The sequence below is a fragment of the Anabrus simplex genome, chromosome 1 (assembly GCF_040414725.1).
Source record: "Anabrus simplex isolate iqAnaSimp1 chromosome 1, ASM4041472v1, whole genome shotgun sequence".
NCBI lineage: Eukaryota > Metazoa > Arthropoda > Insecta > Orthoptera > Tettigoniidae > Anabrus > Anabrus simplex.
This window is the reverse complement of record NC_090265.1, coordinates 254,157,126-254,176,513: the sequence shown is the minus strand read 5'-3', so window position 1 is coordinate 254,176,513 and position 19,388 is coordinate 254,157,126. Positions and strand designations below refer to the sequence as shown.

The following is a 19,388-nucleotide window of genomic DNA, read 5'->3' as shown; positions in this document are numbered from 1 at the left end:
GGAGGAACAGGTGGTGTGTCTCACTCTCGTGCTAAAGAAATTACGTCACCCGCACGTGTAAAAGGATCATGGATATGTTGGACTATTTGTTCTAATGAAAAGTAAATTTTAAGAAAAATTGGCGACGAAACTGCCATAGTAAATGTTAGGAAATTGTAAGTGAAACAAGTTTCTCATTAATGATGCAGATTTTAGACCGCTAAACAGCTCCAGAGGGAAATTTATCAAAAGACGCGCCTGTTCGTTCAAACTCTGTTACATCGACCAAATATAGTGCCTATCGTATGAGGTAATTTATCAATTTAGAGGGTTAAGAGAAATTCTTAAATGCTTATTAGTAACTCTGTTACTAAACAACTATCTGTTACTTTGAGACCTGCCTTCAATACATTTTTATGGGGCAGAAAAAGTGTCTGAAAGTTTTGGCGTTAACTGCAAATGGCATGAGAGTGGGAGTAAATGGTATAAAAGAGCGATGCGCCATTTGCAGTCTCGCATTGTGTCCAGTGAATTCGAGGTGAGTCCACGTATTTCAGAGTAACTTTATAAACCAGCGTTTGAAAGACTAAGTCCCATGGGAAGATAGGTTTTGGCCGAAGGTGGCTGTAACATCATCTCTAAGTGGAGATAGGTTTAAAAAATTACGAAATCGTAAAAATTCTACGAACTACGATTTAAACTGTTGTGTTATAGGGTTGAAGTCGGCAATTGTCGAAAGTTGCATAACATAAAATCAGTCAGTCAAAGTATTCTTCCAATAAAAGTAATCGACAGCATTCCAAGCGAGGAATCCTCACGTCATTTTTCAGGGACAGGTAACAGACGGTCATTCTAATGCCGCGATCCTGCAATTCCTGCAATTGAAGTTGTAAATATAATTGTATTATTCTAAGGTATTGCATGTGCGCGTCGGTATTCGACACACGTGTTCGTTCCGTGCAAGAAAGAGAACGTGTGAAGGGCATTTTCTACATACATACATACATACATACATACATACATACATACATACATACATACATACATACATACATACATGAATGTATGGGCATTTTCTGTTTGTCATTATTTTCAGGTGAATGGAAATAAAATTAAAATAAAAGGAAAAATATGTTTTGTAAATCCACTATCTGTCGAGATGGCTAAATCAAAGATTGAGAGGCTGCTGAACCTGTAAAGATGGGAGACCATGTACGTGTGAATCACCACCTTTCTAAAATGCTTTTATTTATTTCATCATGTCACCGTTTTTCTTCTGTGTATCTGTGACGCATTTTGTTCACCCTTTTATTACGTGAAAATGTCAGAGAAATGTGACAAAAGGTCATTTGTTTGTGTTTCGTGGATAATCGGGAAAATCGCGAAACTAGCGTGTGAAGTGTTGTAGAGTAGTAGATTTTGATGGTTGAGAAACGAATATAATGTCTAAAGCAAAGTATCATTTCCGTACGTTTATTTTCTATATTTGTGGTTTGTCAAAATTAAGATATTAATTTATTGTAAAATTTTGTTCGATGAGAAGATGAAATTAATGTAAGCGTAATCCGTGGTTATACAGTTAAAGCTGGCGTGAAGGCACACCGTTATGTTAAGCGATGTAAATTTTTGTCAAGGGAAGTTACAAAGCGAGACCGATAAAATTTGTTACAGGGATTGCTATTCCAGAGTCTGTTGAAATCTGTGTAGAGTTGATGAGAGGGAAACAACAGTAAACATTTGGTAAGTTAAGTTGTGAGTTTCGATTTGGAAATATTAGATCAGATATGCGGAGAGGGATGGTTAGTTGTCCCGAAGTGTTTTTGTAACAGCATTGTGGGTCACCCAAAAGAGATATTCCATATTATTGTCGTGTCGAGAATTTGTGTTAAGCGAGTGTTTCAAGTCTTGCGAAATGGGAAGAAATGAAGGATTGTGGATCAGGTTGTTGAAAACCTGTAGTGCAGGAAACCCGAGGAGTTATTTTGTGTAATTTATTGAGATGGGAATAGGGCCAGTCCACAATTAGGATTCCACGTGAAACCTTACGACCGTGATGGATAAGAATATACGAGTGACGTCTTAAAGTAAATCTCTTTGCGTAATCTATGTGGGTCAAGAATTATATTTCATATGAATTGCCAGCGAGGCAAGTTTTTACCCTTTCATTTGACGCAGGTTAAAATACGATTAACATGTGTTTCGTCTAAAGATAACGTGGGGAGACTCGTGTCCCGTTACTCTAGCCAGCTGTTAGGTAGTTGATTTAGTACGTTATTAGAATCAACTAACTGTAACTGAGATTTGTTGTTTGTATTAAAATGTGTGGAATTAGATTTTGTTCTTTAGAAGAGACTCGTTTTAATAGAGATTTGAATTCATTTTTGAAGCGATGGAAAGGTTGAAGATAACCATTTTCAGGGATATCAAAATTTGAGAATCAATAGTAATGTTGTCTGACATTATTCCAGAGTTGTACAAAGTCTTATTTTGAATGTCACGAAGTGATGTGACATGACGGTTATTTTGCGTTGTGTGTTAATTTATGCAGATTGTAGGATTTAATGTTAGGATTATCCAATCTAGTTTCTTAATAATTGTTAGTGTTATAACGTAAGCTTGCTGAGTGACGTCATGAAATAAATAAATAGCACTGGTGACTATAAAATGTATTCGATTTTCAGCAACAATGAAGAAAGTATGAGCAATAGGACAATTGTGTAATTAAATTATTAGGGATTTTAAAGAAACCATTCGTCCGGGATCCGGGATAGATAACATTTGTTAGTAATTAGGATTATGAGATTACTTCAGTTTACTAAATTATTAAATTCAGTGAAATCGAATTTTGATAATTAGCTTAAAACCAAGTGACTAACTTGAAAATGTATTCTGGAAATCTTAATTCTATTTGCTGGGAAATCTCAACTTATTAACTTAACGATTAAGGGGACATGTCCGATGGCAAAGGACTTTACTACCACAAGTGTTGTGAGCGTTTGTTGTTGTTGTTGTTGTTGTTGTTGTTGTTGTTCTTATCAATTTTTATTTGGATTTGTTGAGCAACAGATGTGCTGGGGATTTATTAAAGTGGAAACTTTAGTCATCAATACTCTAACTTAATTGTGTTCAGCCTTCAGCTTAGAAATTTGAATGGTCATGGGGTCATCAATCTCAGTGACATAGATTAGGGCCATTTGCCATTGTAGCATAATTTTCCTTGCGGTCATCATCCACAATGACTTTAACGTAAATTACAAAGTTAGATGTCGCTCCATGACATAGGTCACTTCGATAAAAGTAAGGGTCCATGTCGTACAACCTCTGTGTGGCACATACCGATTGAACTACCTTAAGTATACAAAGAGTCCAGAGCTCGTGCTACGGGGCTGGATCATCACTAATCATCATGATGGTACAAGCAGTCTCACATGGAAGCCGATCTTACCAATCTCCAGACATTCTTTATTTCTCTCTTAACTTAAGACAGTGGTTTCTAGTAAGGATACCCCTCAGGCAGTTGAGTTAAAGTCTCCGAAGCAGGTATCTCTCATCACCGTTATTATTGTTAGTTTTTACGGACAATACTGAGTTGTTTAGTAATGTTAAAATGTCATGTGTTCTTCGACTTCATCGTCAATGGTCAATAAACAAGCATTTCTTTGACTCGATTCCTCTCATTTAGTAGATAGTTTAAATGATTAAAACCCGCCTCTTACCTAAGCAAATGACGAAGAACCCGTAGACGACCCGAAATAAAAGATCTCATGCCGATTTTCTAATAGGTAAGGAAGGTAGGTATCCTGCGAAGGACCTTAAAGGGTTTATTAATATGAAGATATAGTTGGAATTCACGAGGATAAACTGGGACAAATATTCATTCATAGGACGAGGAGTAAGGGAATGGAATAAATTATCCAGGAAAATTTTTGATAAATTTCCAAGTTCTTTGAAAACGTTTAAGAAAAATCTAGCTACCACTTGGGATATAGCCCTAAATATAGACCAATGATTGATTGAAAATTTTTTAAAAGTCAAATTAGATTCCACAAAGGGCAGTTTTAGTGGAACTGATCCTTGAGAAAGAATTAAGAGGCACAACATAAGTTAACCGTATTGTGCTTAATAATGAGTTTACATGAATGAAGTATTTCCTAACAACGGTCATCCTTGGATGTAATATTTTTTTTTGCTATGGGCTTTACGTCGCACCGACATAGATAGGTCTTATGGCGACGATGGGATAGGAAAGGCCTAGGAGTTGGAAGGAAGCGGCCGTGGCCTTAATTAAGGTACAGCCCCAGCATTTGCCTGGTGTGAAAATGGGAAACCACGGAAAACCATTTTCAGGGCTGCCGATAGTGGGATTCGAATCTACTATCTCCCGGATCCAAGCTCACAGCCGCGCGCCTCTACGCGCACGGCCAACTCGCCCGGTCATCCTTGGATGTATTCGAGAACAATTTGTAGAAACTACACGTACATTTCTCAAGTCAACTAAAGATTTGGTTTTCGTTCTTAATAATAACAATAATAATAACTAGCAAATGTACCAGTGCTTCGCTACAGTATTCTACATTGTATACGGATATCGAAGTAAATACTGTACGGGCAGTAAATAAGATTGTTTTAAAATTGCATGACCTTAGCGTTATTCGAGATATAGCATGGGAAGGTCCCCGTACGTTGTTTCCAATGTAAAGTGTGGGTTTCGGAGTGGTGATGATAACGGCAGGCTCACTTGCCAACTGCCATTCACAATCGAGTTGGCAAGTTTACATTATAATTTCAGGCCCTATTGCCTACTGCGCGGTCACAATCGATTTGGGGAGTTTTCGTTACAATGGCAGGCCCCCTTTCCTACTTCCAGACAGATTACATTTGGGGAGTTCTTATTATAATGGCAGGCAATTTCTCCACCACTAGCCAAAATTGAGTTATGCAGTTATCATTATAATGACAGGCCCCCTTTCCTTCTGCCAGCCAGCTTACTGCCAGTCACACAGAGTTGGTGAGTTTACATTAAAATAACAGGCAACTATGCCTAATGCTAGTCACATTTTAGATGGGTACATTTTTTATAATGGCGGGCACCCTGGCCTACAGCCAAACACAATCAGGTAGGGGAGTTTTGGACAAAATTTCATGCTCCCCTTCCATCTGCAAGTCAAATCGAGATGTGAATTATTCATTACAATGGTAGGCCCCCTTTACTAATGCCAGTTACACAAGAGTTGGAGAAGGACCCCATTCCTACTGCCAGTCTAAGTCGGTGTGGGGAGTACTGATTACAATAGCAGACACACCCTTTCTCGATTGCTACAAACCGACATCAATGAATGCATATATATTTTGCTAGTTGCTTTACGTCGCACCGACACAGATAGGTCTTATGGCGACGATGGGAGGGAAAGAACTAGGAGTGGGAAGGAAGCGGCCGTGGCCTTAATTAAGGTACAGCCTCAGCATTTGCCTGGTGTGAAAATGGGAAACCACGGAAAACCATTTTCAGGGCTGCCAACAGTGGGGTTCGAACCTACTTTCTCACGAATACTGGATACTGGCCGCACTTCAGCGACTGCAGCTATCGAGCTCGGTAATGTATATATATATATATATATAGATCGACATACGAAAGTATATGCATGTTTACAATATTGCAGACCTTCATTTACAGATTAACTGCTGCTAAACGGTACGTCATTTCGACAAAGGATTGTACCAAAAGACGCAGTATTTAGCGGCCTGAATGGGTGGTCCTATGATATTTTCTCTCATCTCATCTATTCATGGGCCAGATTGAGTTAGAAACATGGCCCATGCACATGAACAACAATCACCATCATCATCATCATCATCATCATCATCATCGCCGTTCCACTGGTTTATTATATTACGCGGCGTTTCACTGTCATCCGAAAATAAATGGTTTAGTAATTGAGACTACGTGACTGAAACCATAAATAAGTTTTGCATAAGAAATCAAAGTGAAAGATTTTCGGTATGTAAATAATGTTAATAAAATACAGGACATTGAAACTTACCACCCCAATGGAAATCGAAGTTTCTGTTGGCATCCACACCAAGACACTCAGGATCACCATTATTGGAACGTGTTTTTCTCCAAAACCGGTCCTGAAACAATCATATCTCAAGTTGCACAATGAAACTAGAACGCTAAATGTATGTTGTTGTTTTTTTTGCTATTGGCTTTACGTCCCACCGACACAGGTCTTATGGCGACGATGGGACAGGAATGGGCTAGGACTGGGAAGGAAGCGGCCGTGGCCTTAATTAGGGTACAGCCCCAGCATTTTCCCGGTGTGAAAATGGAAAACCACGGAAAACCATCTTCAAGGCTGCCAACAGTGGGGTTCGAACTCACTATCTACCGAATACTGGATACTGACCGCACTTAAGCGACTACAGCTATCGATCTCGGTGACACTAGAACGGAAGTAAAAAAGTAAACTCGTATCCTCGTCCTGCGGTGGTGCAGCTTTTATCAGACCCCCCCCCCCCGATGGGGGTGAGCTGCATATACCATTGAATCCATATAGCAGCTCTCCTGTCATTTTAAAATCACTGGTAGAACCGGGAATCGAACCCGGGCCATCGAGGTCAGCAGCTATAAGTGCTAACCGTTACGCTAGGGAGGCGGAGGCCTGCGGAATCATCATTTCACCAAATTAATAACAAATTCTCAATAGGAGATGCTTCTTTTTGTATAAGTTGTTTTACGTCGCAACGACACAGAGAGGTCTTATGGCGACGATGGGACAGGAAAGGACTAGGAGTGGGAAGGAAGTGGCCAAGGCATTAATTAAGGTACAGCCCCCAGCATTTGCCTGGTGTGAAAATGGGAAACCACGGAAAACCATCTTCAGGGCTGTCGACAGTGGGGTTCGAACCCACTATCTCCCGAATACTGGATACTGGCCGCACTTAAGCGACTGCAGCTATCGAGCTCGGTGGAAGATGCTTCTGTGCTGTTGGTTTTACGTTGCACCGTCTCAGACAGGTCTTATGCCGACTATGGAATAGGGCAGGGCTGGGACTAGGATGGAAGTGTACCGAGCTCGATAGTGCAGTCGCTTAAGCGCGACCAGTATCCAGTAATCGGGAGACAGTGGGTTCGAGCCCCACTGTCGGGAGCCCTGAAGATGGTTTTCCGTGGTTTCCCATTTTCACACCAGGCAAATGCCGGAGCTGTACCTTAATTAAGGCCACGGCCGCTTTTTTCCAATTCCTAGGCCTTCCCTATCCCATCGTCGCCGTAAGACATATCTGTGTCGGTGCGACGTAAAGCAAATAGCAAAAAAAAAAAAAAAAAAATGGAAGTGACCGTGGTCCTAATTAAAGTGCAGCAGCACCGGCACCTTGTATGAAAATGGGAAACCACGGAAAGCCGTCTTCAGTGGGGTTCGATCCTACAATCTCCCGAATAAGGGCTCATAGCTACGTAACGCCATAGCCAACTCGCTCCGTGTGCCTGGAATGTCTGAAGGCACTTTGTGCATATCTTTCTGTTTGACATCCATGGGTAACCTGCGCGTTTGGATGATGATTGTGCTTATGATGACGACGACGACGACGACGACGACGACGACGATGATGATGATGATGATATGAGGTAAGGAGAGGATGAAACACTGTGTCAGCTCTTAGCCTACACCTGTCGAATAGCACACGGGGAACTGCTCAATGCTTTAAAGTCTCCATCCGACGGACGAATCACCATCAACAGCGCCATATGCCCTCACTCCATATGAACACTGTTGCCTAGTAACTAGAAATTGAATACCACCACATCTCCTACCCTGCCGGGCTACATTCTGATGGTGAAATTTTTTCCACCAATGGGACTGGAACCGACTAACCACGGTGTCAGAAAACTGAAAGACAAAACGCCTTAATGATCATGGGCAGCGAGCGGAGAAACCAGTGAAGATGTACTAAGCTTTCACACTCCATTTTCACACGGAGATCCAATGTTTGGCCATGTTAAATACTCTACCTTAGTGTAAATAATAATTTCTCGGTATGAGGTATAGGGAAGTAGCTTACAAATAGAGTAATATGAAGACACCGTACCATTCGTTCACAGAACTATGTAAATTGAGCACTGAAATAAATAAATAAATAAATACAGTTAACATAAATGAATGGTGACGTTACTTTAAATCGTAAGATTAATCTTACAGAGACTGGTTTCCATAATCTATACTTGACACTGTACAGAACCCAAATAGTGGGATAACTTCTATACAATAATGTTTAGCAGAACCACCGACAGTGGTTGGGAGCTATCAGTCTAACTTCTCACTTAAACTGATATGAAAACACTTACGCACGTTCCCCCTACTAACGACTGTCTATGAACCATATGTAGAAAGAACTTCGAAATATTTATGTCTGTTTATCAATTATTTAAACGTAAGATCACTGAACCAGAAGTGTGACCTTTATCATCTGAATAAGATGATTTCCTTTTACATGCAGATTTATCTGAAAAGAACGTAATTCCAAGAAAGAGTCCGGTTCAGTTAGTAAGAACAAATTTGTTACAATTTCGGTTTAGTAGTTTATTTTAATTACCTTAAGAGTTAATGGATATTCTAATGTTATACGTTGATTAGTGTGTATTATGTAGGTAGGAGGAGAAGTGGGAAACCACGGAAAATCACTTCGAGGGTGGCAGAGGCGGGAATGGGAACCCGGGCCTCCAGGGGTTGCAGCTAATCACACTATCCACTGCACAACAGAAGCGGACTTGCCTAGTAATTACCAGAGAAAAACGAAATAAATCCCTAGAAATCTTAAGACGAAACCACACTGCATGTAACAAAACCGTCTCAGGCTGATTGAAGCAGCCGCATGTTGTTTGCGTCAGTCACCTAGTCCACGAAATGTAGAGTGCGATACTGGAATGTTTGCTCCAAGCTGTTTCAGTCAGGCGAGAGTTCTGCTTGGGCTACTTGTTTGCTTGCCTCAATATTGGGAATTCGAGGTGAGACACTTAATGGTGGACATGTCATTTATTAAAGGAACGTTTATACCAGCGGCGGCTCGTGACCAAATTTTCGGGGGGCTCACAACAAAATTTGTGTTCACGTCTGAAATATACCAAAGTAGAATGCAAATAAGTACAAAATAACTTATTAAATCATTTCACTAAAGTTCCTTTTACGGTTGCTTCTCTACTCATAATATGGTAGAACCCTTATAACCGAGGATAAATTTTCCCGAGACTAATCTGTGAGTGCACAAGAAAACTAAAATTACGACTGCCGGGCTGAGTCGCTCAGGCGTTGGCTGAGGCTGAGGCTGAGGCTCCGGTTTTCTTATCCCGTGATTACGAACACCTGTTCAGAATTAGCTACTAGCGAAATCTTCCGGCGATGTAATGCAATAGTAACTTCTGGGAGCTCTGGCCAAACCGTAATAGGGAAGGGGAGGGCCCTTGTGGTCAACTGTAAAACTATCTCTGGTTTGAGGGTGGTTGTAGTCGGAAAGGCACATTCCTTACCGTGCTCCTCGCTTATGGATATATCTGTGCATAAACCATAACGTCACCTCCATGCGCATGCGTATAGTCCTAAGGGTCGTAGCAATATCTCTAGTGTGCTCCCTGGCATTGTGAGTCGAAACGAACAGTTGTCAGTGTAACGGAGCTTCGATATAAGTCAAATGCTTTCGATCGACTGACGAAATCAGGTTGAAAAAAGGAAACAATTTTGAATTACCGGTATCCATGAATGCGTGAATATGCGTTAGAACTGGGTGTTCACCTGCTCATGTGATCCTGAGAGCCGACCGCCACTGGTTTATACTGCATGAAATAATGAAAAGTCAAAATCAAATGCTGTGCCATAATTTGCAAATTGTTTATATCTGTCTAAAAAAAAAAAGCAAATTATGTATTTTTAAATGGAGTGTGATGCTGTCTGGCCGGGTATCCCGCTGCGTTAATGGAGTAAGATCGTGCAGCCAGCAACTCAACGCCGAGTGACGGGCAGGGGTAAGTAACACGACTCCCTAAGGCTGGGGCCACACGTGATTTCAAACTGCGTTACTGCGTGTTATTCACGCAGCTGGACAACCTTCGAGGTGGGTGGCCACACTTGCGTTTTGTCACGCTGGATTTTTGCGTGTTTTTCGAGCAGCTGGACGACGAGGCGCGTGCTTGCACGGCGATATTTGGTTAGTGTGTTTTACTGTATATTGTGAAGCCGCAAAGAATCACCATTTTTCTACATATGGAAGGAATTCCATTAAATAATAACTCCGTTGCCATTGATGCTTTCATGGCCTGCACTTATAGACATGATATAGACTTTTGGGCTTAAGCCGTGTCAAGAAAATACGGTGATATTCTTTACGTTTCGCAGAGAACTTTACTCTGTGTCATCAGAAGGAAATCTCGACTGTTCACGAGAAATTACTACTATGAAAACGTTTTCATTCCTCCCCTGAAGCAGTTTATACACATAACTAATTCACTGTTTCATGACCTGGACACCCAAAATACTGTAGAAGTCTATTAATATTGCCTGTACTTCACAGCACCACTGTTTAAAATAAATATCATTACCCGTGAAATTAAACTGCAAAACAGCCACGATTTAAAAAATACAATCTCCGGGAAATTATACGGCAAACTCAGCGTAAAGACTTGTAAAATTAACTTTCTCAAAATAAAACAAGGCAATACCGAGATGCATTCTCCGCACGTGGTGAGAAATCGCTTGGTAGGGAGGATTAAACGCCAAGATTCCTCGAGCAGTCCCGAGCATAGCCGATTATGGCTGCATCTCGTCATTTCCTAGACGAAAGTTGTGATAGTCACCTCCCTGAGACTCGTAACTACTCAGGGAACCGGTCCTGCATCTGTGTCTGGGCAGGCCTATGTAGGATAGCCGCTGCCCATCCTGAATGAGGAAACTCCTAGAAAATGTGTGCCAAACATTGACAATCACATTTGTACCTGGCTGGGAATCCGCATCCAGACGTTCACTCCAATTTTTGCGGACGGAAAACAAGAAGGAAATATATGAACATGCCTACTGAATGTCAGAACTCTACTGGACTTAAAGGAGAACAACAACAGACCATAGTGAGGAACAGCTCTCATTACTCATTACGCACGAGATAGCTTGACTGGATATCGACGTTTTGCTCTCAGTGAACTCCGGTTATCACGTGAAAGAAAATGAAACTCGGATTGCACCATCTCTTGGAAAGGAAAGGGTGCAAGAGAACTACGCATCTATGGTGTCAGATTTGGAGAGAAAACAAACATGGTGAAAGACCATCGGCTCACTCCTATTGCAATCAATGAAAGACTCATTACTTTGAATTTTTCTTGTTAGAGCTAGCTTGTTCACCCTTGTCTCCTCTTATGCTCCCACTTTAAACGATAATGAAGACTTCAAGAATCAGTTCTACCACATACTGCACAGTATTCTCGCCAAGAGAACAACTAAAGACCGGGCGAGTTGGCCGTGCGGTTACGGGCGTGCAGCTGTGAGCTTGCATCTGGGAGATAGTGGGTTCAAACCCCACTGTGGGCAGCCTTGAAGATGGTTTTCCGTGGTTTCCTATCTTCGCACCAGGTAAATGCTGGGGCTGTACCTCACTTAAGGTCATGGCCGCTTTCTTCCCACTCCTAAGTCTTTCCACGCTCCAAACACTGGCATCTCATTGACTATATCACTACTTGGCAGCATTACTGAGAAAAGGATCTCACTACTTGACTGCACGAAATACAGATGACTGCTGGTCTGACCACAGACTTCTCTACTTAGCCTACTAAGGATCTTCATACTTCTTAAACCTCGATCTTACTTCTCTAACACTACCAGGAGGAAATTCAACATCGCCAAATTTCAGAATACAGCTGTGAGTTCTGCTTTCCAAGATGCTCTTTTAGATCAGCTAAATAAAAAAATCCGGTCAACATAAAAGATGCTGAAGTAGAGTGGACCAGATTAAAAACACCATCAAAGGGACAGCAGAGAAAGTCATAGGCTATGATGGAAGAAAGAGGAAGAGATTCAGAAATTCATCAGTGCCAAGAGGGATCCATACCTGTCCCTTGTTCAAGATCCATCTTCCAAGAAGAAGAAAGCATGCTTTCAAGAGCTCAAACAAAAAAATCCAGACTGAAATAAGGAAAATCAAAGGCAATTTGTGGCAACAAACGGCAGAGGAACTCCATATTCTGTCAGATGCCAGAGACTTACAGAAATTTAGTGCTGCGATAAAAGGAGCTATATGCTTCTGCTCGTTCCCCATCAGGTAAATACTGTCATCCTTACCGACAGTTGGTACATCTTGAGCTAACTCTTAAACCGTTGCTGAAGACATCCTCCAACGTGTGCCACAACATCTTCCACAACCTTCAGTGGCAGTCCTTCCAACTTCTCAGGAAGTTACTAGGGCTTTTGATAGTCTGAGACCAATAGAGGCACCTGGATCGATCAATATTCCCCTTGAGCTCATTCAAAGTGGAGGCATACCTTTGAAAACCAGGCTTTTCTCTCTGATCCCTCTAATATGGGAAACCCGAAATGTCCCTGCTAGCATGAAGAAGTCCACCATTGTCACCATCTTATTAAAAAAAGCAATTACCGAGGCATATCCCTGCTCTCCAAATCAGGTAAAATGTTTGCTAGAATTCTATTGAATCGTCTCCAGACAGTCTCTCAGGAGGTACTTCTTGAATCTCAAGTATGGGTTTCGCCCCTCCAGGGGGACTATTGATATAATCTTCCGTGCAAGACAACTACAGGAGGAGTGCAGAAAGCAACAAAGGCCCCTGCTTTTCGTGCTGTTCGATTTGGAAAAGACCTTTGATACAGTTCCCCCAGAGACAATGGGGTTGGTTATAAGAAGGTTTGGCTGTCCTGAGCACTTTTTTGAACTGATCCAAGCACTCCATGTTGATATGTTAGGGCAGATGCTGTACCAGAATGAAATATCGAAAGAATTCTCCATCACCAATGGGCTTAAACAAGGTTGTGAACTTACACCAACACCCTTTGTCATGTACGTGGCAACCATGCAATACAAAATGTCGTCTGCGTACAACACAGATGTGGAACTTAAGTATAGATTTGATGGAGGACTATTTAATCAACCCAAACTCCGATCAAAAAGACTTAAAGTCTCACCCGTGTAACTGAACTGCTATGCTTCATACACGTGATGGGTTTCAACTGTCAGTTAACTGATTCAGCAGCGCATATGTATGATTTGGCCTGACAAACAATATTCAAAAAAAAAATGGTACCCGCACAGCCAGCTTCTCGAATTTTAATATTTCCATCTCCAACACGCCTCTTTAACAAGTAAATCACTTCCTCTATCTAGGAAGTATTCTTTCATTCAACTGCTCATCGGAGAACAACGTGGAGAACAGAATTTGTGCTGCCATGCAGCTTTTGTACATCTCACACATCGAGTCTTTATCATAAAGATCTTAGAATATACACAAAATGATAGTGTATCGAGCAATTGTCATCTCCACCTTGCTCTATATCGCCGTGGTATCAATTAATTAGAACGTTTCCACCAACAGACGTTCTGATCCATTATGAACAACAAATGGGATGTCTTCATACCGAATACAACAGTCATTGAGAGGGCAAAGGTGAACAGTATAAAGTATATAAAGGCTACCATCATCAGTCATCAACTCAGATGGATTGAGTGAGCATGTCCAGTGTATGAGGAACAACACACTTCATCGACAAACCCTATATAGTAAACTTAGTACAGAGAGGAGACCTCATGGTGCCTCTCTGAAGAAGGCCTTGAGGAGCGTAAGCGTTGATCCGTGTACGTGGTGTGCCATTTGCTGGCGCACAAGCACTTCAATTGCACAATTTGAACGAGAACAGCGTAGGCAGAAAGAAGAGAAACATCAGAGACGTAGTCTATGCCAGACCCCGCTACGTCTTGCACCTTCCATTAAGTGCAATCAATGCGATCGCCTGTTTCATGCCAGGATTGGTCTGTTAAATCCATTAACTACATCTGCATAGAGCATGCAGATAATGAATACTTGGATACAAGTATCAGTCGATAAGAACAACGCTGAGAAAATTATTGTGTTCACAGAAAGACCTCCAGCGATTTATAACTTCCGTTCAAGCATCACAGCAACAAATTCCTGGCTTGTGGCTACTCCAACCACTACTCTTATACCTTCATCTCCTTCACACAATATACATAACATTTGTTTGAGCGCCAGTTGCTTTTTAAATAAAAAGCAACAAAATTTGGTAGAGCATACCTCTTATATCAATTATCTCAAGGCGTGAGGTGATAAACTCACATATTTGGCAATATACAGGGATATGGATCAGGACAATATTAAATTACTGTTGCATTTCCACAATTGAGGATTGTACATGGAACTGGAATCACTTATTATAATTAAAATAAAACTGAGTTTATGACTATAATTTACGTCACAATGAACAAGCATTGACGTCTTTTAATTTAACAAAAAAAATATATAGTGAGATTTTCGGTACTAATAAAAGGAAAATTTAATCTAAAAAAAAACTATTGGCATAAACTTGAAGTGAGATGTGATATCTCCGCTGATTACATTCTTCTTCATGTTATGAATGCATAACATGTCTGATGCTTTAATTACCTGATGTCTGCATACACCGCTGTTGAACTTCAAATTGAAGTCGGGAGCCGTCTGCTGTTATCTTCTTATATAACAAGGAGTTGGCCTACATACCATGTACGCGTGTAGGGAGCTCCAATGTAATTACGTCCACTCAATATATTATAAGTAATTGACAATATTATTGAAACATCTTGTGAAGTCCATCCTCACAAGAAGATGATGTTTCTTTATCAGCATAGTACCCGTCTCTGCACGGATACAACCACCACTTGTAGACCTCCTCGATTATTACAAGACCTCTTGAAAACACAACTCTTAGCTCTGACCATCACTCTAAGACCACTTCTTCCATTTGATACATCTGACTGATACCTATGATCTGATAGATATGATCTGAATACCTCTCACCACCGTTGCATCGACTTTTATAACCTCGCGATGACGACTCATCTCCCTACTCTCTGTTCATCCCTTCCACTTCAACATACAGTAGCTGGCGAATACTGACACTTGGTCGCAATCACGTGCCCACGCACTGATGTCATCAGTCAAGTGTTGTCTAAGCGTGCCCAAGCGGATTGCAGATGACTAAGTTTCATGCGTCACCGGGAATTCTACTTGCACACAACATTCTCAGTTAAACATAGCCTCGATTGCAAAATACTATGCCAGCTCATCTAGCCAGAGTTACAAGCTACAGCCTGACTATATGAAACCAACAAATCTCACTTACTACAATACAGAATAATTACAAACAAATTTCACTTAACCTATGATTAAATACAATAATATACGTGATACCTAATTATTACAGTCTAAGTGATGAGAAACAGAATATAAAATCTAATGAATCGGGTTAATAATAATAATAATAATAATAATAATAATAATAATAATAATAATAATAAATACTGAATGGAATCTGTAACCCTGTTGTACGGTTACAGGCTGATAAGCTATGGGATGAGGTTGCTGCAAAAATGAATGCCACTTATAAAAAGCAACTTCCTTCAAACACTCTACAGATCGATATTCCTATCTTGTAAAAGAACTGAACTGAAATATTCCATGTAAAGATGAACCTCATTTATACGTTATTAACTTCTACGTTTCTCGCAGTTATACGCTAAAAGTTTTAGACACCGAACCTTGTCCATTAATATTTAGCCCAGTTATACGTTTACGGTTATACGATTTATCATGAATATGTCACATTTGCCTGGTCCCCATGAATGAAACATATTAATTTACTTATTTATACGTTATGAAATACTGAGGATTTGAGAGTCACAGAAATAAAATTGACATTTAATCCCATCGAATTCAATAAGTGGATTCTTTTGAAATAACCTTTTTGACACCACTGCCACCGACAATGCGTTCCAACCATTCACTACTGACCTGCATTTAGGGCAGTCGCCCAGGTGACATATTCCCATCTGTTGTTTTCTTAACCTTTTCTTGAATGATTTCAAAGAAATTGGAAATTTATTGAACATCTCCCTTGGTAACTTAACCCATCCCTAACTCCCCTTCCTAAAAACGAATATTTGCCCCGATTTGTCCTCTTGAATTCCAACTTTATCTCATATTGTGATCTTTCCTACTATTAAATACACCACTCAAATTTATTCGTGTTCTAATTTCATTCCAAGCCATCTCTCCACTGACAGCTTGTCTCCTTTCTCCCAAGACTCCCTAGCCCAAACTTTGCATCCTTTTTGTAACGCTACTCTTTTATCGGATATCACCTAGAAGAAATCGAGCTGCTTTTCATTGGATTATTTCCAGTTCTTGAATCAAGTAATCCTGATGAGGGTCCCATACACTGGAACCATAATCTAATTGGGGTCTTACCAGAGACTTGTATGCTATCTCCTTTACCTCCTTACTACAACCCCCTAAAAACCCTCATAACCATGTGCAGAGATCTGTACACTTTATTTACAATCCCATTTAGGTGATTACCCCAGTGAAGACCTTTCCTTATATTAACACCTAGGTACATTCAGTGATCTCCATAAGGAACTTTTACCCCATCAACGCAGTAATTAAAACTGATAAGACTTTTCCTATTTGTGAAACTCACAACCTGACTTTTATCCCCGTTTATCATCATACCGTTGCCTGCTGTCCATCTCACAACATTATCGAGGTCATTTTGCAGTTGCTCACAATCGTTTAACTTATTTATTACCCTGTACAGAATAACATCAACTGCAAAAAGCCTCATCTCTGATTCCACTTCTTTACTCATATTTATATCTATAATGAAACATAAAGATCCAATAATACTGCCTTGAGGAATTACCCTCTTAATTATTACAGGGTCAGATAGAGCTTCGCGTACTCTAATCTCTGAGTTCTATTTTCTAGAAATATAGCAACCCATTCCGTCACTCTTTTGTCTAGTCCAATTGCACTCATTTTTGCCAGTAAGCTCCCATGATCTAGCCTATCAAATGCCTTAGACAGGTGAATAGTGATACACTCCATTTGACCTCCTGAATCCAAGATATCTGCTATATCTTGCTGGAATCCTACAAGCTGAGCTTCAGTGGAATAACGTTTCCTAAATCCGAACTGCCTTCTATCGAACCAGTTATTAATTTCGCAAGCATGTCTAATATGATCAGACATAATGCTTTCCCAAAGCTTACATACAATGCATGTCAAACTGACTGGCCTGTAATTTTCAGCTTTATGTCTATCACCCTTTCCTTTGTACACAGTGGCTACTATTTCAACTCTCCATTCATTTAGTAAAGCTCATTCATGCAAACAATAATCAAATAAGTACTTCAGATTTGGTACTATATCCCAACCCATTGTCTTCAGTATTGGGTTTGGTGGGGCCACAGTAGATGCCAACGTCCCGTGTATTTATGGAATGCGTTATCGCTGCGCACTTGTATCCGGCTAGTGTAGGCCTATGCTTGTGTGGAAAATTCAAAGATGCAAAAAAAAATTGATGATTTTTAAACCAGTGTAAAGCACCAGTACTCTGCCTGTATGCAATCACTGTACATGAAATACTGCAGTATGTGTGTGTTTAATGTATTGATTCCTTATACAGTAGTTTGAGTAATAATGTAATAACACAGTTTCGGTTCCATATAAAAAAATCACTTTTACGTTTTCTCATGTATACTTTATTTTAGTCGCCTCCCATTGAAATTGTATAACTGAGGTTCATCTGTATTTACATCCTACATTTAAGGCACGCATCGTAGGTAAATGGTGCATAACTACTTCCTCTTCCCCTTGTAATTCTTATAAAGCTCGATGAATATCAGTAATGGAACCGTCACGTTCCCTAATTATATTATGAAGGTCACATATTTTCATTATAATGAAGGTCACCTGATAACATTATTTCTGTCCGTATCACTCTAAACTTATTTTTTTAATTTAGTGTGGCTATTTCTAGCCGAATGCAGCCCTTGTAAGGCAGACCCTCCGAACAGGGTGGGCGGCATCTGCCATGTGTAGGTAACTGCGTGTTATTGTGGTGGAGGATAGTGTTATGTGTGGTGTGTGAGTTGCAGGGATGTTGGTGACAGCACAAACTCCCAGCCCCCGGGCCATTGGAATTAACCAATTAAGGTTAAATTCCCCGACCCGGCCGGGAATCGAACCCGGGACCCTCTGAACCGAAGGCCAGTACGCTGACCATTCAGTTAACGAGTCGAACACTCTAAACTTATGAATAAGCATACTGAATGGCATTTGTTCTTCGGGCTTGGGGCAACTTGTATTTGAATGTGCTTTTTCGAGGTGTGAGTTTTCTACGTGGATATGATTTCGCCAAATATGATCTCAAAGGGTAGGCTTCATCTGCAACAAAGAGAAATCGGGTTTCCCTCGGTGGAGGCAAATCAAATCCCTGTTACACAGAAGCTTTCCAAAGTTGGAGTGTTTATCTCCGCCAGAATGGAATAACATTGACGATTAAAATCTAGTGTTGGCTACTGAATGCATGATTCGAAGCAGTGTATCGATTCATTCAAGTGTCCGAGTGAATCGATTCACAGGAACGGCGAGCTCACGGCACACGATTCAGCTTACTCCCAGCGGACAATGCTGAGTGGCGCACTCACTGGACGTTGACGGGGAGATCGAGCTTCCGCTGCAGCGAGACAGTGAATCATGGCACACCGAAAGAATCGTGAACGAGCGCGGCTCAGTAAGACACAAGATACACACGGCTCCTTATCGGCTCACTGGACACTGGCGAAGAGCCGAGCTTCCGCTGCAGCGAGACATACAGCGAGCCATGGCACACCGAAAGAATCGTATGCTATAATGGACTCTCGAGCTCAGCTCATTTGAAAATAATACCCATTTGCATTCACTGTCCTTTTCTTACAGGGAGGTTTAAATAATAGATGGATTTATTTGCAGTCTTAAAAAGGTAGCCAAAACATAATTCTGAAGTAGCTAGTAAGTAGGTAGGCTATTAGCTTATACTATTTATTAGTTTAATGAATCTTAGTATTATAACTTAGTTGACATTTGACAATTAAACTCGACTCTAGCCTGCCCTATGACTGAGTCATGCTCATGACCACTCAAAAGTACCTGTTTTATATTGGGAAGAACGGCTCAGTATTCTCTCAGTTCATATGTCACATCGTTGCACAAGACTTCAATCATATGTGGACAGACGCAATACGTAGTAACAGTATGTTGAATCAGAAAACCAGCGGGCTACTGTACATCTCGGGTAGCCTATACAAAATATGGCGATATAAAAAATCCT

The 19,388-nt window shown here is 40.7% G+C and overlaps 1 protein-coding gene across 1 annotated transcript in view; it reads right to left on the bottom strand.

The window, feature by feature from the left end:
• The window catches only part of LOC136864639 (carboxypeptidase B), a 112,584-nt gene that overhangs the window by 19,880 nt on the left and 73,316 nt on the right, over nt 1–19,388 (bottom strand). Inside the window, exon 7 of the mRNA XM_067141896.2 lies at nt 6,021–6,111. Coding sequence (XP_066997997.2) covers nt 6,021–6,111 — 91 coding nt within the window. The remainder of the gene's footprint in view (nt 1–6,020; nt 6,112–19,388) is intronic.